This window comes from Talpa occidentalis, unplaced genomic scaffold (assembly GCF_014898055.3).
Source record: "Talpa occidentalis isolate TD23 unplaced genomic scaffold, MPIMG_talOcc4v2.1 talOcc4.4, whole genome shotgun sequence".
NCBI lineage: Eukaryota > Metazoa > Chordata > Mammalia > Eulipotyphla > Talpidae > Talpa > Talpa occidentalis.
The window spans coordinates 6,556,161-6,575,354 of NW_023604295.1; the positions used below are offsets into that span (position 1 = coordinate 6,556,161).

At 48.4% G+C, this 19,194-nt stretch overlaps 2 protein-coding genes and 1 long non-coding RNA gene across 7 annotated transcripts in view; 1 reads left to right on the top strand and 2 right to left on the bottom strand.

Annotated features, from left to right (window-relative positions):
* Positions 1-19,194, bottom strand: part of MRPS6 (mitochondrial ribosomal protein S6) — a 50,758-nt gene that overhangs the window by 22,100 nt on the left and 9,464 nt on the right. The window contains exons 1-2 of one of the 2 annotated variants that reach the window (XM_054700297.1): positions 3,477-3,514; positions 2,731-2,850 (exon numbers count right to left, since the gene is read on the bottom strand). The exons of the other annotated variant lie outside the window; for it this stretch is intronic. Of the exons in view, the coding sequence (XP_054556272.1) occupies positions 2,731-2,811 (81 nt within the window). The 5' untranslated portion in view covers positions 2,812-2,850; positions 3,477-3,514. Of the gene's footprint in view, positions 1-2,730; positions 2,851-3,476; positions 3,515-19,194 lie in introns of those variants that run through there. 2 annotated transcript variants of the gene reach the window in all.
* The window catches only part of LOC119257220 (uncharacterized), a 20,092-nt gene continuing 898 nt past the window's right edge, over positions 1-19,194 (top strand). The window contains exons 1-4 of the long non-coding RNA XR_005127978.2: positions 1-118; positions 987-1,179; positions 15,973-16,120; positions 17,315-17,424. This is a non-coding gene — a long non-coding RNA (uncharacterized LOC119257220). The remainder of the gene's footprint in view (positions 119-986; positions 1,180-15,972; positions 16,121-17,314; positions 17,425-19,194) is intronic.
* SLC5A3 (solute carrier family 5 member 3) overlaps positions 2,808-19,194 on the bottom strand; it is a 26,253-nt gene continuing 9,866 nt past the window's right edge. Inside the window, exons 2-4 of one of the 4 annotated variants that reach the window (XM_037524990.2) lie at positions 16,606-16,700; positions 11,626-12,115; positions 2,808-9,758 (exon numbers count right to left, since the gene is read on the bottom strand). In XM_037524990.2, the coding sequence (XP_037380887.1) occupies positions 7,269-9,425 (2,157 nt within the window). In that variant the 5' untranslated portion in view covers positions 9,426-9,758; positions 11,626-12,115; positions 16,606-16,700 and the 3' untranslated portion in view covers positions 2,808-7,268. Of the gene's footprint in view, positions 9,759-11,625; positions 12,116-16,605; positions 18,641-19,194 lie in introns of those variants that run through there. The other 3 variants (XM_054700295.1, XM_054700294.1, XM_054700296.1) reach the window with 3 other exon arrangements.

A 19,194-nucleotide genomic window follows, 5' to 3' on the forward strand; every position in this document is an offset into this window, starting at 1 on the left:
CATACACCACGCAGGACTGACAGGCTGTAGCTGCTTTGCCTCGTCACAGGCTGCTCAGCCAGAGCCGCATCCAGTCTCCCCCTGCCCGCCAGCCCTCGGGCGCCTCCTCCCTTGCCGGGTGGGTCACCTCCTAACACTTTTGCTAGTTGCCTAAGGGGGTTGGGGGTAGGGAGGCTATTCCCTCCACGCATTCAAGCCCACGCTCCTCAAACACGCTTCGTGGATCTTCATTCCACGTGTGATGAGAGCTGAGAAGACAAACGAGAGAAGGGGAGTGTGTACCCGGGAGCCCCTGCTCTCATCCTGCAAGTTCTCCCTTCTGACTTGGACAAAACGCAAGACAAAGGCATATTCATTCATTCATTCTTGCTGAATCGGGACTGGTTGAAGAGAGGAAATGAGGGGTGAGGTAGGGCAATGCTGAGTGGGAGAAAATTTATTTTCCTCTTTTGCACACTCACAGATTCCACCTAGTCTCGAAGTGGTAATGAGACCCACAGGTGGGGGGTGGGGTGAGGAATCCCTTAGGACTCTCATAACTTCTATGAAAAAGCAAAATAGCTCATTGGGCAGATTTGTCTCAGAATGTCGGGAACCCCTGGATCAAATACCGCACCATTAAAAATTACAGTCAAGTATGTGGAAAAACACCCCGTCATCTCTCAAACCAACCCGCACAGAAAGTACAGACAAGTCAGCATGCAGAACACATCCATGTTCGGGGCGCAACCGGCAATAGGCAAAGCCAAAAGGATTTCAGATTAAAATGTAATATTAACAACTCCAACGGCTCTACAGCTTAAAGCAGAAATTTCCAGACTGTTGCAACCATCAAGTACCTAGAAGTCTGTCCCCTGTGTTTTTGGTTCTACTTTGTAGGAAAGCGCCCACAAACCCCTTTTTAGCTAGTAGTCCCCCTAATCTAACTGCAGCATTCATGACATCCGTATTCTCTCTCTCTGCCATGGCCGCACAACCTTGCTCAGGCTGTTACACCGAGTCACTGCCACCGAGGACCCGCAACGAAGACACCCTGTTGCCCAGGGCCCTCAATGCCACGGCCCTCCTCCCAACACTTCCCCAGATGAACCCCGCCGGCCTCAGGACCGGCACTTGTGGGAGGCTGAGAACACGCTCGCCTTGTGCTTTCTACATGTGGAGAGAGACACGCGTGTGAAGGTGAGCTTGTGCTTTCTGTGGACCGTCACGCTTTGTCCCCATCATAGAATATGACACTGTGGTCACATACATGTTCTGACACACCTGCCAAACCTACACTGAAAAAACAATATAGCTAAAATACACTCACTCGCATTAATGTAAGTGACTTCATATTTTTAATTAAGGATATAAAAGAAACAAATACAGATGAATAAATACCATGAGCTGTAACACGAATTAGAGCTACTTGGTTTCCTTGAAACTAAATAAAAGCTGCATATAAAGTATGTAAATATAAATGTATTTTTCTTTCCTTTACTACGTTATAACAAAATTTAAAAAGAGGAATTGTAACAAGAACTTTCTATCAAGAAAGGGAAAGGTGTGTAAACTAGCAGAGTCAATATTGGCGACCAGAAGGCACTAATCAAAACACAAATTCAGAAGTTGATTATATTATGCAATACCCTTAGATAATGGCCTTTGCCCACTTGGAACTTCAATGATAGCAAAGAGCTTAAGTTTTGATTTCCAACTATTTTAATAAAAAAGTGTTATTAAAGAATATTCCACTAACAGGTTATGTCTAGAATACAATGATATATTTTTTTAAAAAAAGAAACCATCCAGGCTGGTCTGTCCAAAGGCAATAAAAACAAAGCAAATACTCCTTTATCCAGCAGCACTAGGGCTCAAGGTGGATTGACCACGATGAATACAAGTCTTCACTAAGACTGTGATTACTTACTGCCAACTTGTGCGGTGGCCAAAATCACTGAAATATGTATTTTCCTTGTTGACAGACTTCACCAACCATCAACTATCTTCCACTGGAGTGGGGGTGGGGGTCATTATCACGGGCGAGGTCATAGTACATGCTGTCTGAGGACAGCACAGCCACTGCTCCCACTGAGAATAAGCTGAGACCCACTGTGCTTTGTCTTGCCTTGATCTCGGCTGCTTATTATTCTAGCATCATGCTCTTCAAACATGCTAAGAATAGGAGTAACCAGAGCAGACCCAGAAGACACTGCACACAGTGAGGCCGCTGGCTTAAGTCAACAGCCTCAGGCTGTGGTCCTCTCCTAGAAGTAAAGTGCGTGAGATGAGCAAAGACACAAGATACAACAAACCTCCTTGTTTACAGGGACAATGTGCCAATGGCTAAGGCTGTTGGTTACCAGATAAATGGGCACCTAACCCAAAACAGAAAATTAAATCCTTATCTTTTATAAAGGAATTGCGACAGAAACAGGAACATAAATTACATCGAGTCCCACAACATTTCTTTAAAAGCGAAATCAGTAGTTTGAAGCCTATTCCCAGAACTGAAGACAGAAGTTTATATAAATGCACATGACTGCGTGACTAGTGGGGTGGGCCTCAAGAGCTGAATCCTAACTAAATTCTGTTCTACAAGTCAAAGCAGCTGAGCACCAGCCTTTCAACAGAGGGGAGGGTCTGACAACTGCTACCAGGTTAAAGAGACGTGACTTTAATGGAAGAGCGGAGCTGCGCCTCCGAGTGTGAGCAAACGTTACTCCCATGTCAACCCAGCTTCACACTTACCGGGAAGAGAAGGGCTTCCCTATATGCCAAACGGCTAGTCCAGCTCTGTACCTTCCCTTCAAGAACAAGGCTTTTTGGCATCAAAGCTCACGCCAGTCCTTTTGCATCGCCAGACCGTCACTTCAAAGGGACGCATATGAATTTTCAATAATGCTGCCCCCCTACTTTTTGAAAAAGTTTTCAGAATAAAATACTACTGAATTATTAGGGCTTTTATTATTAGTGAACACAAAGTCTGAAAAAATCATTCTTGAGAATTAACAGTTGAAGCTAGTGGAATCATAACATATTTAAACATAACTACATTTAATGAATCATTATTTGGATCCATGTCTTTACAACTGGGACAAAGCTGCACTTTTGCACACCGTGGCAATAAGTCTAAAAAAGTGAACTAGGCTGACAAAAGATCGAAACAGAAACCTGATGACTGTTGAGAAACCAGGTGAAGATTTAAGCAAGGTGCGAAGAGACAATGGCAAAGACCAGTGTCTCTGAACAGCAAGTGGGCGCACACTCGAGTGGGAACAGGCCATGTCTGTAAGGTCCCCTCAGCTCATGTCCACATGGAAGAGACAGGCAATTTAACACCTAGCTGACGAGAAATCTTAATACTGAAACCTAAAAGCCATTTTTCCCACTAAAGCATCTTTTATCAAATCATTCATTTTAATTTCAATTGTGTTAACAAATTCACACTTGACAATAATGAACACCAAGCCAGGATTGCCCTGGCTTGCTCTTACTGGTACTGGATTCTCCATGGGGAGGGCCTGAAACTAGTTGATCACCAAGGTGCCTCTGGTTCTAGAATTCAATGACGGGGATTCCACCTCTTCGACTCTAAGTTAATGTTTGTCCTTTACCAACTTGAGTCTGTATCGCCGAGATCCTTCTCAGCAGCTCATTTCATAGTTTTTCTTACTTCTTAGGAAAATTCTGTCCTGGCAAGTAACAAAATTTAACAGGAATGGTCTTCATACGTCTCAACCCAGAGGTGAGACAGTGGGTGCCACTCGAGATCCCACACCTCCTTCCAGCCTTCACACCTCGGGGAAGCCACAGGGGCCACGAAGTGTAAGGAAAGCAAACAAGTCAGATACGGCCAAGCGTTACAGAGCCGTCCATGGGCTGACCAGAGTGAGAACACCCATCGGCTCCCGGAAATGCTCTCGGAGAGGAGGGAGCGGAAGACACTACGCCGAGCTCAAGCAGCCGGGGGGCTGGGAAGGCAGAGCCGCGAGGACGCCGACAGCCCTGGACTGGATTTCTCAGACCCACTCCCGCCAGCCTCAGGCCAGGGAACAGAGGAACCCGCTTCCCGCACAAGTGTTCAATCTTGGGAAGCTCAGGAGCAACGAGTCCCTGCTCGTGGCACCAGGTGTCATGTCGGCCCTAGGGGCTCGGGCAGGGCCTGGCCCAGGCCTCTCTGCGCAACAGGACAATGGATGCTCTGAGTCAAGAGAAAAGGAAACCCAGGGAGAGCAGAGTGGCTGGGTGTAAGCCGAAGGCCACAGCACCACCACTACTGCTCGATGCTCCTCTAATGAAGAGAAGATGACACCCTCACCAGAAGAGAGACTGGAGGAGAAAGACTGGCTCTGCTGTTTGAGAAGCGACTTACTAACCCGGGGAGGCAGAACCGTCTTGGACTAACAGGGAAATCAGCGGTCCCGCGAATCACCCTGCACACCACAGTAGTAAGTTCTTCTCATCAAATCTCGAGACTCAGGTTGCCAGAGAGGATAAAAGCCGAAGAATGGAGGATAGCATTAGCAAAAGAGACAGGGTGTTTTTCTCCGCCTCAGAAGTCCAGTGTCCTCACTGATCAGTCACTATCACTCCTGGTCGGTTCTGACCCTTAGCTTGAGACACGACAAAAACACACACACTTTGCTGTCTGAGATAAGGTCATCACACAGGACCCTGTTTGGTTCAAGCACCAACATCTTGCGAGCTTAAGACAGACCATGTATCTTCCCATCAGCAATCACTCTAATGAAACAGACTGAAAAATGGTCCCCTGAAATGACGCTGCAATCAGCAATTCACAAACTTATTCGAGCGCATTACATATTACTGGGAAGCAATAAGACGGGCAAGCTTCAGGGACGTCAATCTAAATCAAGTGATGCGCGTACTGGCAAGAATAAACAATCCTAACAGATATGCTAATAGTCATTCCTTATTTACAGACATCAGTTCTCTACACTTGACCTACTGCTATATACACACGCGCAGACACACGGGATGTGCTGTATGAAGTGTACTAAGACAACAGCAGAGAGAAGGCAGGGGGACCCTAATACTCCAAACTATTAGGACTCAATATTAAAAAAGGGGTGGAGGACCCCTCATCAAGACCCCCAATTCTTTTATGCTGTAAACAGCAGGGGGAGGAAGGCTGCTCAGTTTGTGTATCCTCACTGCCGATGTGTTCAGAGTCAAAAAAAAGAAAATACTTTAAATTTCTACAACTTAATGCCAAGTTGAAAAACCTAAGATCCTATTATTTCCCCAAACACCAGAAGGTTGTCTCAACAGGAGAATAGTTCCTTTGAGAACAGAGGAGAACAAAGCGTGAGTCCAGCTGTGGACTTCCGGTTTTCTGTTCTTCGAAACGGACTTGGTGACCCCGCTCTTTTCGCGGTTTCACAGCCTCCAGACAAGAAAAGAATGGTCCCGGTTTATTTGGCCCCCAGGCTATAAACCTTAAGAAAGTAAGCTGAGAAAAAATTCTACAAGGCACTCTAATTGCTCAGAAATCATGCTACTCATACATGAATTATTTTTTCACCTACAGACTCAGTCCACCAGAAAGTCTCCTGGCGATGGGAAGACATTATGCTACCTGAAAATCTCTAAAATCAGCTTTGGACGCATCGAGTCCGTCATAGTGACACTAGTGTATAGAATACAAAAAATGTAAAGTCATTAGGACTGAGTTTTGATTCAAAATCTACAAAAGTATCTTAAAAAAAAGTAATGTTGTTCCCTAAACAATACAAGCTTAGTAAAATCATGCAATTTAAAAAGTATCAGCAATTACAGGAAACAAAGTCAAAGAAAGTAGATACACAGTTAGCGCCCTCCCTCTACCTGAGGGTGACAGGACAGCGTCCGCGCACCCCCACACCGAGCTGCAGAGCCTCTGGACCTCCTGTACCTGGCCCCCAGGAAGAGGAATCAGCCTGAAAAGAGAGATTCCCACCCAGGGAAGCGACAAGAGGGCAGCAGCCCCCAAGGCGGAGGCCCCACGTCTGACATGCACGGGGCCTGCACACCCCGACAGACCAACCTGGGGGCCAGTCCCTGCGCGTGGCCCTGTGGAGCACACCACCCCTCTAGTGCAGGGTGCGGGGACCGCCCAGGGTCAAGCCCGCCGGCTGGGGCGTGTCAGTGAAGGCCGGTGTGCAGGGCACCCTGCAGCTCTGGTCACTGCAACGTTCTCAACAAGAACAGAGGCCACGGATCGGTGGCACGTCTTGGGAAAAAGCGAATCAGGAAAAAAACTTATCAAGGATACACTATGGTCTCAATGAAATCCTCCCTCTGAAAATTCAATCTCAATGCACCGTGGGCTCATCAAGTGCGAGGCCAGCACGTGGGCTGTGCCAACTTTTCTCGGAATTTCTGGGCATGTCTTCCAAGTGGAACCCTGAGAAGCACCAGGCTGGTCAAGAATGTGACCAAGTGACAGGAGGGACGCTGGGAAGTCATGAAGCCTCAGGAAAGTGAGCAAACACTGCTTGGGCTGCCAATCCTCAACTACATCGACAACCTTAACTTGGTCCAAAAGTGTGGGGGTCATCAGCAATGCTCACTTCATTTTCTCCCCCAAAGTCAGTGAACAACACAGTCATGACAGGTAACTTTAAAGACAGAACATGGTCCCCTCAAATCTCCAACCAGGAAAGCAAACTAGAACGGGCACCACCTCCGCCCAGCACCCCCGCGCCGGAGGCAGAGCAACCACAGGAAGTCGTCCTCCCACAGCCGGGGGAGCCCGGCACCAGCCGACCTGTCCCCAGACGAGCACCCACACACATGGGTTTTCAGTCCCCGCACGGACGCGACACGGACTAGCTAATTCAGGCTCCTGCTGCTGTTCTCATGGCAGCGGCGGTGGGGTTGACAGGGATGGAGGGAAGACTGTGAGGCGAGCGGGTCCTCCGCCTCAGAAGGCCCACGAGGCCTGGCCAGGCAGACAGGCCCACCTTATGGGTGGCCGTAGGGCTGCGCTGCTCTGAGGGTCCTGTGAGAACAACTGGTCTCTCCTGACTTTGGTACGGCAAATTTTAAAAGACATTTGCACAATTCAGTCTGATAAACAAGTTTGCTTCACTTAGGTTGAAAATTGACTTTCATCCACCTCTGGGAAAATAAAGTCTTGCAAAAAAAATGATTTTCAGCTAAGTAAAATTTGGCTAAAACCTACAGCGTAAACAATGCCTGAGAGATGCAACAGTTACATAAGGATCCCCCCCAAAAAAACCAGTTATGTTCTTAAGTTAATGTCTCATTGTATCCTTCAAAGTTCATAAGGAAAAATAAACAAACATGAAAATTCCAAGGGAACACACAGCAAAAAGTCCAATATTTAGTATTAGCTTCACTCGCGGCGGCTCTTCCAACATCTGTAAACACACAGCCTCCTCCTCCACCAGGTCTCTGAGACTCCGCTTGCTGAGGCTCTTGCTTTTGAAGCCACAGAACCAGTCTATGAACTTCCAGTAGCGGCTTCCGTCCTCCGCCTCTTTCTTCCTCTCCCTCTCCCCCATGAGCGCCGCCTGCCCGTTGGAGTACGCGTCCACCGGCGTCTCCGCCTCGGAGTGGCCCACGGAGGCCAGGGCGCCGCCCTCCTCTCTGCAGGTCACCAGCAGGTTGACGTCCTCGGGCTGCAGGCCCTTGAGGCTGTCCTCAGACTTCCCGTTGGGGATGACGTGGTTGACGGCCTCGCTGTTCTCGCTGCCCCTCAGGATGCTCTTCTCCTGCATTTTGTACGGCTCGTCCTTCGGGGAGCAGCTCTCCTTCACCACCAGGCTCTTCTTAGACCAGAAGGTGGTGGTGCGGATCTGCTCCTTCGTCGGGGGTGGCGTGAGCAGGCTCACCACCACAGTGATGAGCCCCGTGATCCAGAACAGCGCCGTGGCCACGTACATGTAGTGGACATCTTTGATGAAACCTGGCCTGTTGTCGGGCTGGTCACACTCTGGGGCACGGTAGGCAAAGGCCAGGGTCAAGCGGATGGCTCCAAGGACGAAGCCGGCCATCCCACCGTAGAAAGCCCCCTGCTCGTTGCAGCGCTTCCAGAAAATCGCCAGGAGGAACAGGGCCGCCACGGGAGGCGTCAGGTAGTCCGCCACCTCCTGGATGTACAGGTACATCTGGCCCCTTTGCGTCTCCACAATGATCGGCACCCACGCGATGCTGATCACCACCATGAAAGCCACAAATATCCTCCCCACAATCATCAGCTCCCGGGAGCTTGCGCTCTTGCGGATGAGTTTGTACACATCCAGGGTGAATATGGTGCTGGCACTGTTAAAGATAGAGTCCAAGTCGCTCATCAGCGCCGCGATCATCACTGCCATCATCAGGCCCCGCAGGCCTACAGGGACCAGCTTCATTACCAGGCGCGGGTAGGCGATGTTGGAGCAGCCAGCTCTGCTGCCGCACACCCTCAGGCAGTGCTCTGGGTTGATGCACGCTAAGTCGTCAGTGAACAGAATCCGGGAAATCATCCCCGGGACCACGATGATGAACATGGGCAGGAGCTTCAGGAAGCCAGCCATCAGCGTGGAGCCCTTGGCGTGGGCGATGTTTTTAGCCGCGAGGACCCTCTGCACGATCACTTGGTCGGCACACCAGTACCACACCGAGGCTGGGGTCTGCCCCAGGACAAACCCCGGCCAGGGGACATCTTCGTCTGTTGGATTCCGCAACATCTTCAGCGCGTCTTTCTTAGGGTGGACGTTACAAGAATTTGTGTTGGAAAGGTTGTATGTCAACAAGATGGACGTGACATTGGGTGAGGCCAACATGTACCTTCTCTTCACTTCCTCAAACCCACCAATCTCCATCATGCTAATAACCATCAGGGTGAGCGCACCCACGATCATGAGCAGGGCCTGCAGGGTGTCTGTGTAGATCACTGCCACGAGGCCTCCGGTGACGGTCAGCAAAGCGGTCATGCCAATGAGCAGGATGACAGACACATACAGATCCCAACCCAAAGACTCCTGGATGAAGAGGGCACCCGAGTACAGATCCACGGAGAGCTTGGTGAAGATATAGAGAAGCAGAGACAAGGCGGCGAAATAGACCTGAATCCTATGGCCGCCAAACCGCTTGGACAAGTACTCGGGCATGGTGTACACCCCCGAGCGGATGTAAATCGGGATGAAGACCCAGCCCAGAAGTTGCAAAAGCAGCAAGGCATTGAACTCCCAGGCGCCCACTGCAAATCCACTCGCAGCTCCAGATCCTGCCAGCCCAATGAAGTGCTCACTCCCAATATTGCTCACAAACAGAGAGGCACCGATCGCGACCCAGGTCATAGAGCGCCCCGCCAGGAAGTATCCGCTCACGGTGCTTCTGTTAGACTTCCACATGGCAAAAAACCCAATGCACATGACCAGGATGAAATACAGGGCCACTATGGCAATGTCTGCTGTCTCCAGCACAGCCCTCATTTTGGTAACTTTGTGAACAAAAGCGTCCAATGACAGAAGGGTCCACCTTTTATTTACTCCTAGTGACCTCAGTCAGTCTGTAAACCACACGTGAGCGGGACTACACAGAGTGACACGCAGGTCAAGTCTTTGTCCTTTGGTTTGCTGTCTTGATGGTGCTGGCTGTGATAAACTTTGAAGGAGACAGTTTAAATTTTCCTCCGCTTCTTAATTGAGATTGAGAACTTAGCTCGTACTCTTAATCCATCTCCACAAGACCATCAGCATTTACTCAGGTGTTGGAGGAGAAATTCTGAGTGGCCGCTAAGTCTAGTGAAGCCTACTGTACCAACCCTGCAAGGCAGCAAAGACAAAAGACAAAGATTGAATTAGAGGATGGTCTCACCAGGAGATGAGGAAACGTTCAGTCGAGCAAAACGGCGCAACAAGACATTCTTTATAAAGAGAAAACAGAATGTTAAAACATACTTGGGTTCCACAGGGAAGGGGAAACTATACTGTCACGGCTGATACTGAAAAGTCTGTGAAAATAGTCCTCACTTTGGACTGAGAACAAAAGTTCACCCCCTCCCAGCTCAGCCTTCCTGGCACTGAGAACTGCCCACCACGGCCCCGCCCGTCTGGTTACTGTGCTTGTTCCAGAGGGCAGGTGCCGCGACGCTGCAGCACCTTAAAGGGGGAATCACACGCATTACTTAGAATGCGGGTGCCACAGTGAACCTCCAAATGCCGTGAGTCGCGAGGGTGACGCACTTTATGGTCAGGTAGGGTCCAGGCGGAGCCGGGGGTGGCGGTCGCCGGAGTTATCACCTGCCCCTGAACAGAAAGCCAGTCATGGCTTAGTCTGCGCCAGATCTACTGCCAGGAAGTTTCCCCGAGCCGCAGGCGGAGAAGCATCCTGTGCTGGTCAGTGCGCAGTGACCCAGAAACCGCCGGATGACTGCCGCGCGGAAGGGAAGCGGCACCTTCAGCACAAGGTAGCCAGGACCGAGACAGTGAAGGTGCCGGCTCGGGGTGGTGTGCTGGGTTATGTCTTCCTTCAAGGCTTCATGTTGAAAGGCAGAGAAAGCAACAGGAGGAGGGAGAAGGAGAAAAAGTTTTCTGGAAGACTGAAAAACCATTTGCTTGTTCAGTCCCCCAGACCTCAATGAAACATGTATGTCACCCACCGGATAACAAATCATCTTCAACGAGTCAATCAGATATATTTAATTCTGCATTAAGAAAATCACTACAAAAATTTACCTAAAATTGAGCTTAGGAATTTGATGGTTTTTCTCCTGGAAAAAAGACACATTCTAAAACTTCTAAGTTAATTATAATTGCAGCTGAAAGAGCAACAGGAAAAAAGACTTTATTATTCAACTGAGTGCCTTCCACACGTTAACTCTTGAAGTGATTTTTTTTCTTTTGTGCTAAGGCAGCCTCCAAGTGAAATGTTTTTCTATGCTTCGTAAAGCAGATGTTTTTTGATGAAGCTAGGCATTTTCCTTTAAATATCAGAAGCAAACTTAAGTCCTATGATCCTAAAATTACCTCTCCTCAAAACTGTCCAAAATAGACAATACTTAATACTAAGAGACTGAAAAATATACCTTCCATTGGCAAGGACAGGAGTGGGGATAATGGCTGAGGGGAATGCCCCAAACTAGGCTACGAAGGCCTAACCACAGGGATCCCCAGGTGGAAGGCCTAGTCTAAGCTGATCGCACTGCCATGATTCTACTAAGACACTGACTCTAACCCTTCCTCCTAAAAGCCAGTGCCCATGACTGGCACCAATAAAAATGCCCAGCAAGCACCTACGTGGTCCATTAGAGGTTAGAATGGGTATCACTTCACACCTGCTGGTCCTGACGATGGTCACATGACCGTGACCCATGACCACTCTCCCACACCCCAAAATTTTCAAGTTTTTAAAGAAATATTTGGACATTATTTAGGAAGAATCACCTATATTTTTTAACAATCTAATCAGATGACTAATAAACCTTAAGGATCTAAAATGTTTAATGCCTTTAATGTTCAGTATAAGGGTCAGGTTCTTTATTACAATAAAAACTGTGGTGGGAAGCTATAAAATTCTGTCTTCAATGGAGCTGTCCTGCCATCCACACCCAAGCCACCTCTCGCCTCCTTCCAACTTATACAGAGAAGACTGGCGTGCTAATCAGAGGGCCGCAGGTGTCACTCTACTCACTGGCAGGAGCTGACATGTGGTTCCCCATGAAGGAACAAACAGCCGCAGTGTTCCTGGTTTTACTGGAGGGGAGGTGATGCGGGGCTGCGTGTTGGGGAGTCTGCTGCAGCGGTTTTTTGTTCATTCAGAGAAATAAATGTCCAGAACCAAAACAAGCACGTTCCTCCTTAACCTCTAGGCGGCACTTTTCACATCAGTCACATTCTCTCTGCCAAATAGGATTAATGGACATCAGACCTAAGGCATGTTCTGCGCCCTGGTGAGTGCACAGACAGGCTGAGATTCCCAGGCTGAGTCTAACGCTCACTTCTCCAGGACAGCAGAGCCAGAGACGAGATCTCTGCACGGGAGGGGCCCAACACCTGCTCAGACCCTTCAAGAGCCAATGTCCACAGGTCCCTTCTCACTGGACACCGTAGCAGTCTGTGGGCAGGTTTAAGATTTTTCCAATTTGAACAAAAAACATCCAGGGACCAGCACCTGGTAAAGACTGGAAAAGGAAAAACAAAACCAAAAACAGGTCAATTTAGTTTGGAGACAAGAGACATAAAATCCTAAAAAAACAATACAGATAAACAGAAATTGTCAAAGTATCGAATTCAATCTTTCTCCTAAAATGATTTCAAATAAGATACTAAGTTTTACATATTTTTGCTTTCCTTTCAAGCAGTAAACATTTCTACCATCAGAAAGACAATGATCACTGGCCAGACTGTCTTTATTTTTTTGGAAGACGACACATGAAAAGAATATCTATTAAAATGAAGCTTTTATTTCAGGCTTCACATTTCCAGAACTAAGATGGTTCATGGGTCAGGTCCAGCTCTTAAATGAGCAATGTGGGACAAGCAATAAAATAGGCGAAGTAATTATGAGTTCATGCCTTGATAGAAGTATTTCCCCAATGAGAATAGTATTTGTAGAATTCCTAAGGAAATGGTCCCCTAGTGGCAAGAGGCAGATCTGACCAACTCTCACAAGGTGTTCTGAAAGGAGAGGGCTAGATCCCTTCTCATAGAGTATTTTGAGTTTTGCACCAAATTAGAACACAATTTTGGTACAGGTTCCAGGTGCCCACATGAACTAAATTACAACTTAAGAATTAATCCAAATATAGAAGTACACATGATCACGGGCTGCATCTGAGCAGCCAGGAAGAGGGAGACAGGTGAGACCTAACTGTAACCCGCTATGAAACGCCTTCTGGTAATAAAATCAGAATGACGGTCAGTGGCCAGATCCAATGTCTTTCTTCAATTATCTAAAATAGCCACTAATTCATCTTCCAAACTAGGAAATTAATCAGGACAAGCAGTAAAGCCCAGATGTATGGGTCTCTGGCTGAAAAGAAAGTCACCTATCACAAAAATCAAACAGAAAACGGGAAAGCAGTCCCTAAAGCCACGAAGGTGCCAAGTCCCAACACAAGGGGGCAAGTGTCAACCAGGGCAGAGCACACAGACTCTGAACGTGACCCGACACGGCACGTTCAGCTTGGGAGCTGATTTTTAAACCACACACTCAAAGAGCCATCTGAAGAGACCCAGCCCGCAGTTGTCCAGCTCCTGTTCCGATTCAATGCCTAATACCACCCCACCAGCTAGTGATTCCAGGGCCTGGGGCACAAACACCTCCCCAAACGTACAGGGATAGGTGGCAAGGTCAAGGACGCAGGCTAGGGTCCAAGTCCTGACACTTCCAACATTCTCTATCAGTCCCAATTGTCTGGTTTGTAGAAGGAAACCGCCACCCAGGTCTCGATGGCTAGGATGGAGCACGGCACCATTTCTCTTAAATGAGAAATGGGGGACAAGCAATAACATGTCACTCTGCCTTCCACCGCTGTACAGGCTGAAGTCTCGGTGTCAGTTCTGCGCGCATGAAGCTGCCGACTGCACCGGGCACATCCAGAGCCTCCGCTACTTGGGGGCAAGAGAGTAAGGCGATGCGTTCAACAGACAGAAAACATTTTAGAAGACTCATTAATGAGACACTTCATAGCTATTATAGCTCCTGTTTACATCGTTTAAGTAAAATGCAAACAGCTAAACTGATAAACGATCCTACACGTGGTGTGAAAAGCCGCTTGTCATCTTCGTTCGAGGTCCAGTGAAGCAAGTTCCACCAGTGAAGCAGTCACCAGTGCTCACAGCGGAGCGCGCGTGTGCGGGCAAGCCCTCCCTGAGCCTGCTTACCCTCCATGTGCCTCACGGGCAGGACGACGGTGCATCCATGACACTGAGAAGCGTTCCCAGCACAACCGATACAATTCCAGACGATTTTAAATCACGTGGTGCTGAGGACAACACTGTGTAATCATGTCACATAACAAACAGCCCCTTAGACCTGTAGGGAGCCTCTGACAAGATGTTTCTATTATACATACAGTCTCGACTCTTCAAGCTTTTGAAAGTATCTAAGAAACGTGTGACCCACTGACTGACCTCACAGGGCGTTCAGCCTAATTCTAAGGATTCCCAGCCCTGTGTACAGCAGGGGGAGCCGGGCAGACAGGGCCCTCCAGCAGCCCCTCACCAGCCAGACCACTCCACTTCCAGCAGTTTCACATTTGGGGGTGTGGAGGGATAGGAATGGTTTCCCATGTAAATAAACCTTTTTTCCCCCAAATGAAACCTTAGTCAACTAGAAAAAGTTCACAGGTTGTCACATTCATCATCTCATCCACATACCACATGCCCTAAGCTACACCCATTTCAACCTGATCCTACCAGCACATAAGTCTCGCTCACAACAGTGTGTTTTCTTCTTCTGTTAAGTCTCAAGAGCTTTTCGATATGGGGACAACTTGGCAATTACCGCTGGCTTCAACTTTTATGTGGGTACTAGATTAAATATATGGAGCAATCGCCAATCACCTATTTTTGAGAAAAATGAAATAACAGAGCAGCAGTGACCACGACACACGTCACCCGACGGCACACTGGGGTGGGCTCAGGGGAAGCAGTCAAGAGGAGCAGCTTATTGGCGTGTAAAAGTCTGGCCCGTAGAGGTGAGTGAGTGACGACTGGAGGTGAAAACCACCTGACATCACCCCAGTCCTGACACCTCACGGGGACCATGTGCCTGGCTCTGTGACAACCCCAGCTAAGCGCGAGCGGCGTGGGTCTCCCGCAGCGCCTCTGGCCCAGGGCGTCCAGCTGTCTGTGCTGATGTCGGAGTGTGCACTGCCTGTCCACAGGGCGCCTGTCCCGGTCGCCAAGCAACACTACCTCTGATGAAAAGGTCTCTGCACTAAAAAAAATTAACAGTATTAGCAAAAGCCCGCTCAAAATCAATGTTTAAAAACGTGTGCTTGGAGAGACCCCGGAGCTGGACTTGTAACAGATGCTAACGAAACAGACTGCGAGAACAGCACACAGGGCAAAACCCGAGTGGAAGATTTATGAATCCTTGTACGTGAACGGGATGTATTTACGGAGAAAATGAAGAGACTCGAAACAAAAGCCCCAGGCGCGGCTAAAGCACAAAAGGCTTGAGCGGTCACAGCTCTGAGACCAGGTGCACTCGGTTCTTACCTTCCAAGGGCAGGCCTTGCCTGCATTCTTTCTTCTTAGCCAGATTTTCCTCCAGAAAATGAAAGTTAATGCTCGGCAGCTACTCTGCACATGACTTTGTTTCCAGGAGCCACATCTTGGTCTGAGCCAATCTTCCTACACCTGCCAGTGCCACCCCTTTAAGGCATTACACTGAAAGAATCCCCTGGGTGACCCCAGAGGCAGGAGTTCACACTGGACTCAATGGGACGGACCTTACTGCATGAAGTGTATGGAGTGTGAAGAATTGGGTCCACCTGCTTCACTCACTCACCTCATCCCACTCTACAGCTCAGAAATGGCAACATCACCCTCACTACTCCCCAGGCCAAAATTATCAATCATCCTTGACTGCTCACTTTCCCTCTCAACCCACACACAATCCATCCACCAGTAAAGTCTGTTGACTCAAGCTCAAAAAGAAAAAAAAAAATCCCAGTATCAGACCACTTACCACCCCAGTGTCTAGCGCCTGGTCCAAATCACCACCTGTGTCTTCCAGAAACTACCCTAACCTCTCGACCTGTCCCAGCCTCAGCCCATTAAAGGGTGTTAATGACCCCATGGCAGTCACCTTCACTCACAGCGCACCCAGTATGCCTCTGGGCTGCCACAGGGGCGGTTTCCTGCACTGGCACACTGTGCAGCCCGCAGTGCTCGCCTCTCACTAATGTCTTTACTTGAAAGCAACTTCCCCTAAACATCTCAACCTCCCCTTATCCAGTTTTATTTTTCAGAGCACTCAAAATCTTCTAATACACTAACACCTGCTTTTCAATCTCCTCACTACCAGAGGGCAGGGGTTTGTGTTGTTCACTGACGTGGTCTGTGTCTGGAGTCCTGCACACTGCAGGATGAAATGTCGGCTAAATAAATAAATCCAATATCCTGCACAACGGTTTTTCTCAAGCAGTAAGAAATGGCTGATTCAAGTCAAGGAGGTGAGCATTTCCTCTCCCCAAGTGACCAGCAACCTCAAAAAGCTCTAACTGAGGGTATGGATAAACACCTAATCCGACTAGGCAAGAACACCCTGTGTCCAGCTGCACACCTTGGTGGGTCTTGAGAATGTACAAAGATTATGTGGCGCAACCCCTCGTCCTTCCCGCACAGCTTAAGGGGGGGCCCTTCCCTTCTCGGCAGTCAACCCATTTCAGCGCCTTCCACGTATCCTGGCAGCGGGCACCACTTCCCAATGTGGAGAGCTGCACGGCTCTTCCTCGGACAAGCACCTCCTTGCAAGCAGTGCAAGGAGAGTGCGCTGTCCCAGCCCCAACATGTCAGCTTGGAGCCGCCCTCTCCCACCTGCCCTCCCCACTACACCCGAGTTAAATGTTCCCTCCCAGCCAAAAAGTCACTTAACAACGAGCATTTACCAACACTAGTTAGTACTGGGCACCATTTTTACACTACTGTAGCAACTCACCTAAGCTTCACAAAACTTCAAGAGGTGGGCACAATGACCCCCAGCTTACAGGTGAGACAGTTGAGAGGATCGCTGAGGGCGTCTAGCAACATCCCCTGTGAAGATGAAGACCGTTTCCTTGCACAACAATTTCCATAAGATATATATTTAAAAAGTAGAAATAAATCTTAGGAAAAAAAAATGTAACTAATCCATACAGAAAAAATAAGTTAGAAACTCACTTTCTGCAACCCCCAGTGGACAATGAATCAGGCAAAGTCTACAGCTGATGCTAGAGCACGAGGTGGAGTGACGGGCCACCTAGGCAGGAAGTGTGAGGGTGATAACACCAGCACCACAAGGACGAAGCTTCTCTCTAAAAGGCAGACATAGGGCCTCCCCTGGTGGTGCAGCGGTTGAGCACTGGGCTATGAAGCTGCCCGCAGCCTCTGCAGCGCCGGTTCGATCCCCGGCCGTCAGCGAGGGTCCCACATGGTGTGACAGACCTCTCCTCCCACACCCGCTGCTCCACTCAGCAGTGTACTTCATCAGTCTGCCTGTTCTGTTCCCCGCTCTGGCTCTGGTGAATTCTCTCACCCTCCCGCTCCTCTGACTGTACCCAGTGCTTACATAAATAAATAAATAAATCTTTAAAAAAATAAAAGGCAGACATATGCGCCTCATGATGGCTTCCAAAACAAAACACCTGAGTCTCCTTTCTACCCACCAGCTTACAGAAAACACCAGAAGAGAAGAACACATGTAACTCCAGGAAGCAGCAGCCAAATTCAAAAGGGAGGAAGTGGCAGAAGCCAGGCTAAACAGTTCCGGGAGGACCAGGTAACACAAACTGGGGCCTTGTCTGGATTCACACATATTTGAGCAAACCAACTGCAGACAAACATTTGAGACAAATCTGGGAATGTAGATGTGGATACTGGATGTAAGGAATGGTAGTGAGGTCCCATAAGGCACTGTGGTGGTGTTTTTAAAGGCCTTATCTTTCAAACACTTAATAGTAATTACAGGTGAAGTTTTCTATCTCCATATGCTTTAAAGCTATCTGGTAATAATGGATTCAGAATCTTCTAATGGATGCTAAAAACCCGTAAGAAAAAAAAAATTTACTCTCAAGTTGCTGACACTATCAATGGCTAATTATAAAGGGCAGAAAGGACATTTACAACAGGCATCTGGTGAATTCCACCTGAGCCACATTCTGCTTACCATCACCAACAACGGGACAAACAGATAGGCCTCCTGGAGAGACTGACTTCCCCATGTGATATTCCTGTAACTCAATCACAAGGACACAACTAGACACATGGGAAGTCTGCTTATGAGCAGGCCTAGACTCCCTGAAATCTCACTGAAGAAAAAAGTTTCTGGGGCCTCCCTGGTGGCGCAAGGGGTTAAGACCACAGTATGAAGCAATCCACAGCCTCTGCAGCACAAGTTCGATCCCTGGTCAGCCAGGGAGCAACCCACATGGCGCAGCAGACCTCTCCTGTCTCGCCAGCTCCTCCCCTCAGCAGTGTATTTCAGTCAATCTGCCTGTTCTGTTCCCCGCTCTGTCTCTGGTGAATCCTCTCACCCCCCACATCTCTGGTCCGTACCCCAGCTCTTGTATGCATAAATTAATAAATCTTTTAAAAAAAGAAAAAAGTTTCAGAACTGTTCTGTATCAAGACTAACAATGAGATGCATGATCCTGCATGGGATACTGGATTTAAAAACAAAAGAGTATTACCAAAATAACAGGGCAAGTTTGAACATGACATGAACGTTTTATAACAGGTCAATGTCAAATTTAAACATGTTATGGTGCGGTTAGGAAGGCTATGGTGGTCAGGAAGAAGGCCCTTAGACCTAGGAAATACATGTTAAGATGATTCCTACAACTATCAAATGGTGCATATTTTAAAAAAGAGCAACTATGGCAAATTCTAACAATTGGTGATTCCAGGCAAGAAGCATATAGCTGTTAATGACATGTTCCTGTATCTCTTCTGATGGTTTAAAATTTTAAGGTAAAGTTGGAATGAAATATTCCAGCCCCCATCCAAAAAAAAAAAAAAAAAACCCAGGAGGTAGGAGAGGGGAGCAGAAATGAAGCAAAACCGCTTCACACTGACTGAGCACTGAAGTCAGGCAGCGGGCGCAACACGGAACTTCACTGAACTCACCTCTCCCCACACCCCAGTCTGGGTCTTATTCTCATGTCTATAAAATGGGAAAAACATGAACTTCAGGGTGGCATCATCAAAACAGATTACAAGATGGAAAGTCCTGGGGAAAAAACATCACCAGGCACTGTCAGCTCTGAGAAAGGCTTGACTGAAGACAGCCCCTTAAAGCAAAGGAAAGGCTGCCAAATGGAAGACCCGGTAACAAGTCCCCGAAGGCTGCTCTCATTGGGAGGTTGAAGGCCAGCTCGCAACATGCCCCTTTCATGCATGTCTCCGCCCCCTGAGCACCTGCAGTCCATGCTGAGTTCCTGCATCCCCCCGACCCCCAGTGCCTGCTCCTGTCTCCCTTACTGAAATGAACACGCTCCACAAGCCTGGCTCTCTAGAGCTTACCTCTGAGGTCTTCCGACACGTGGCACTG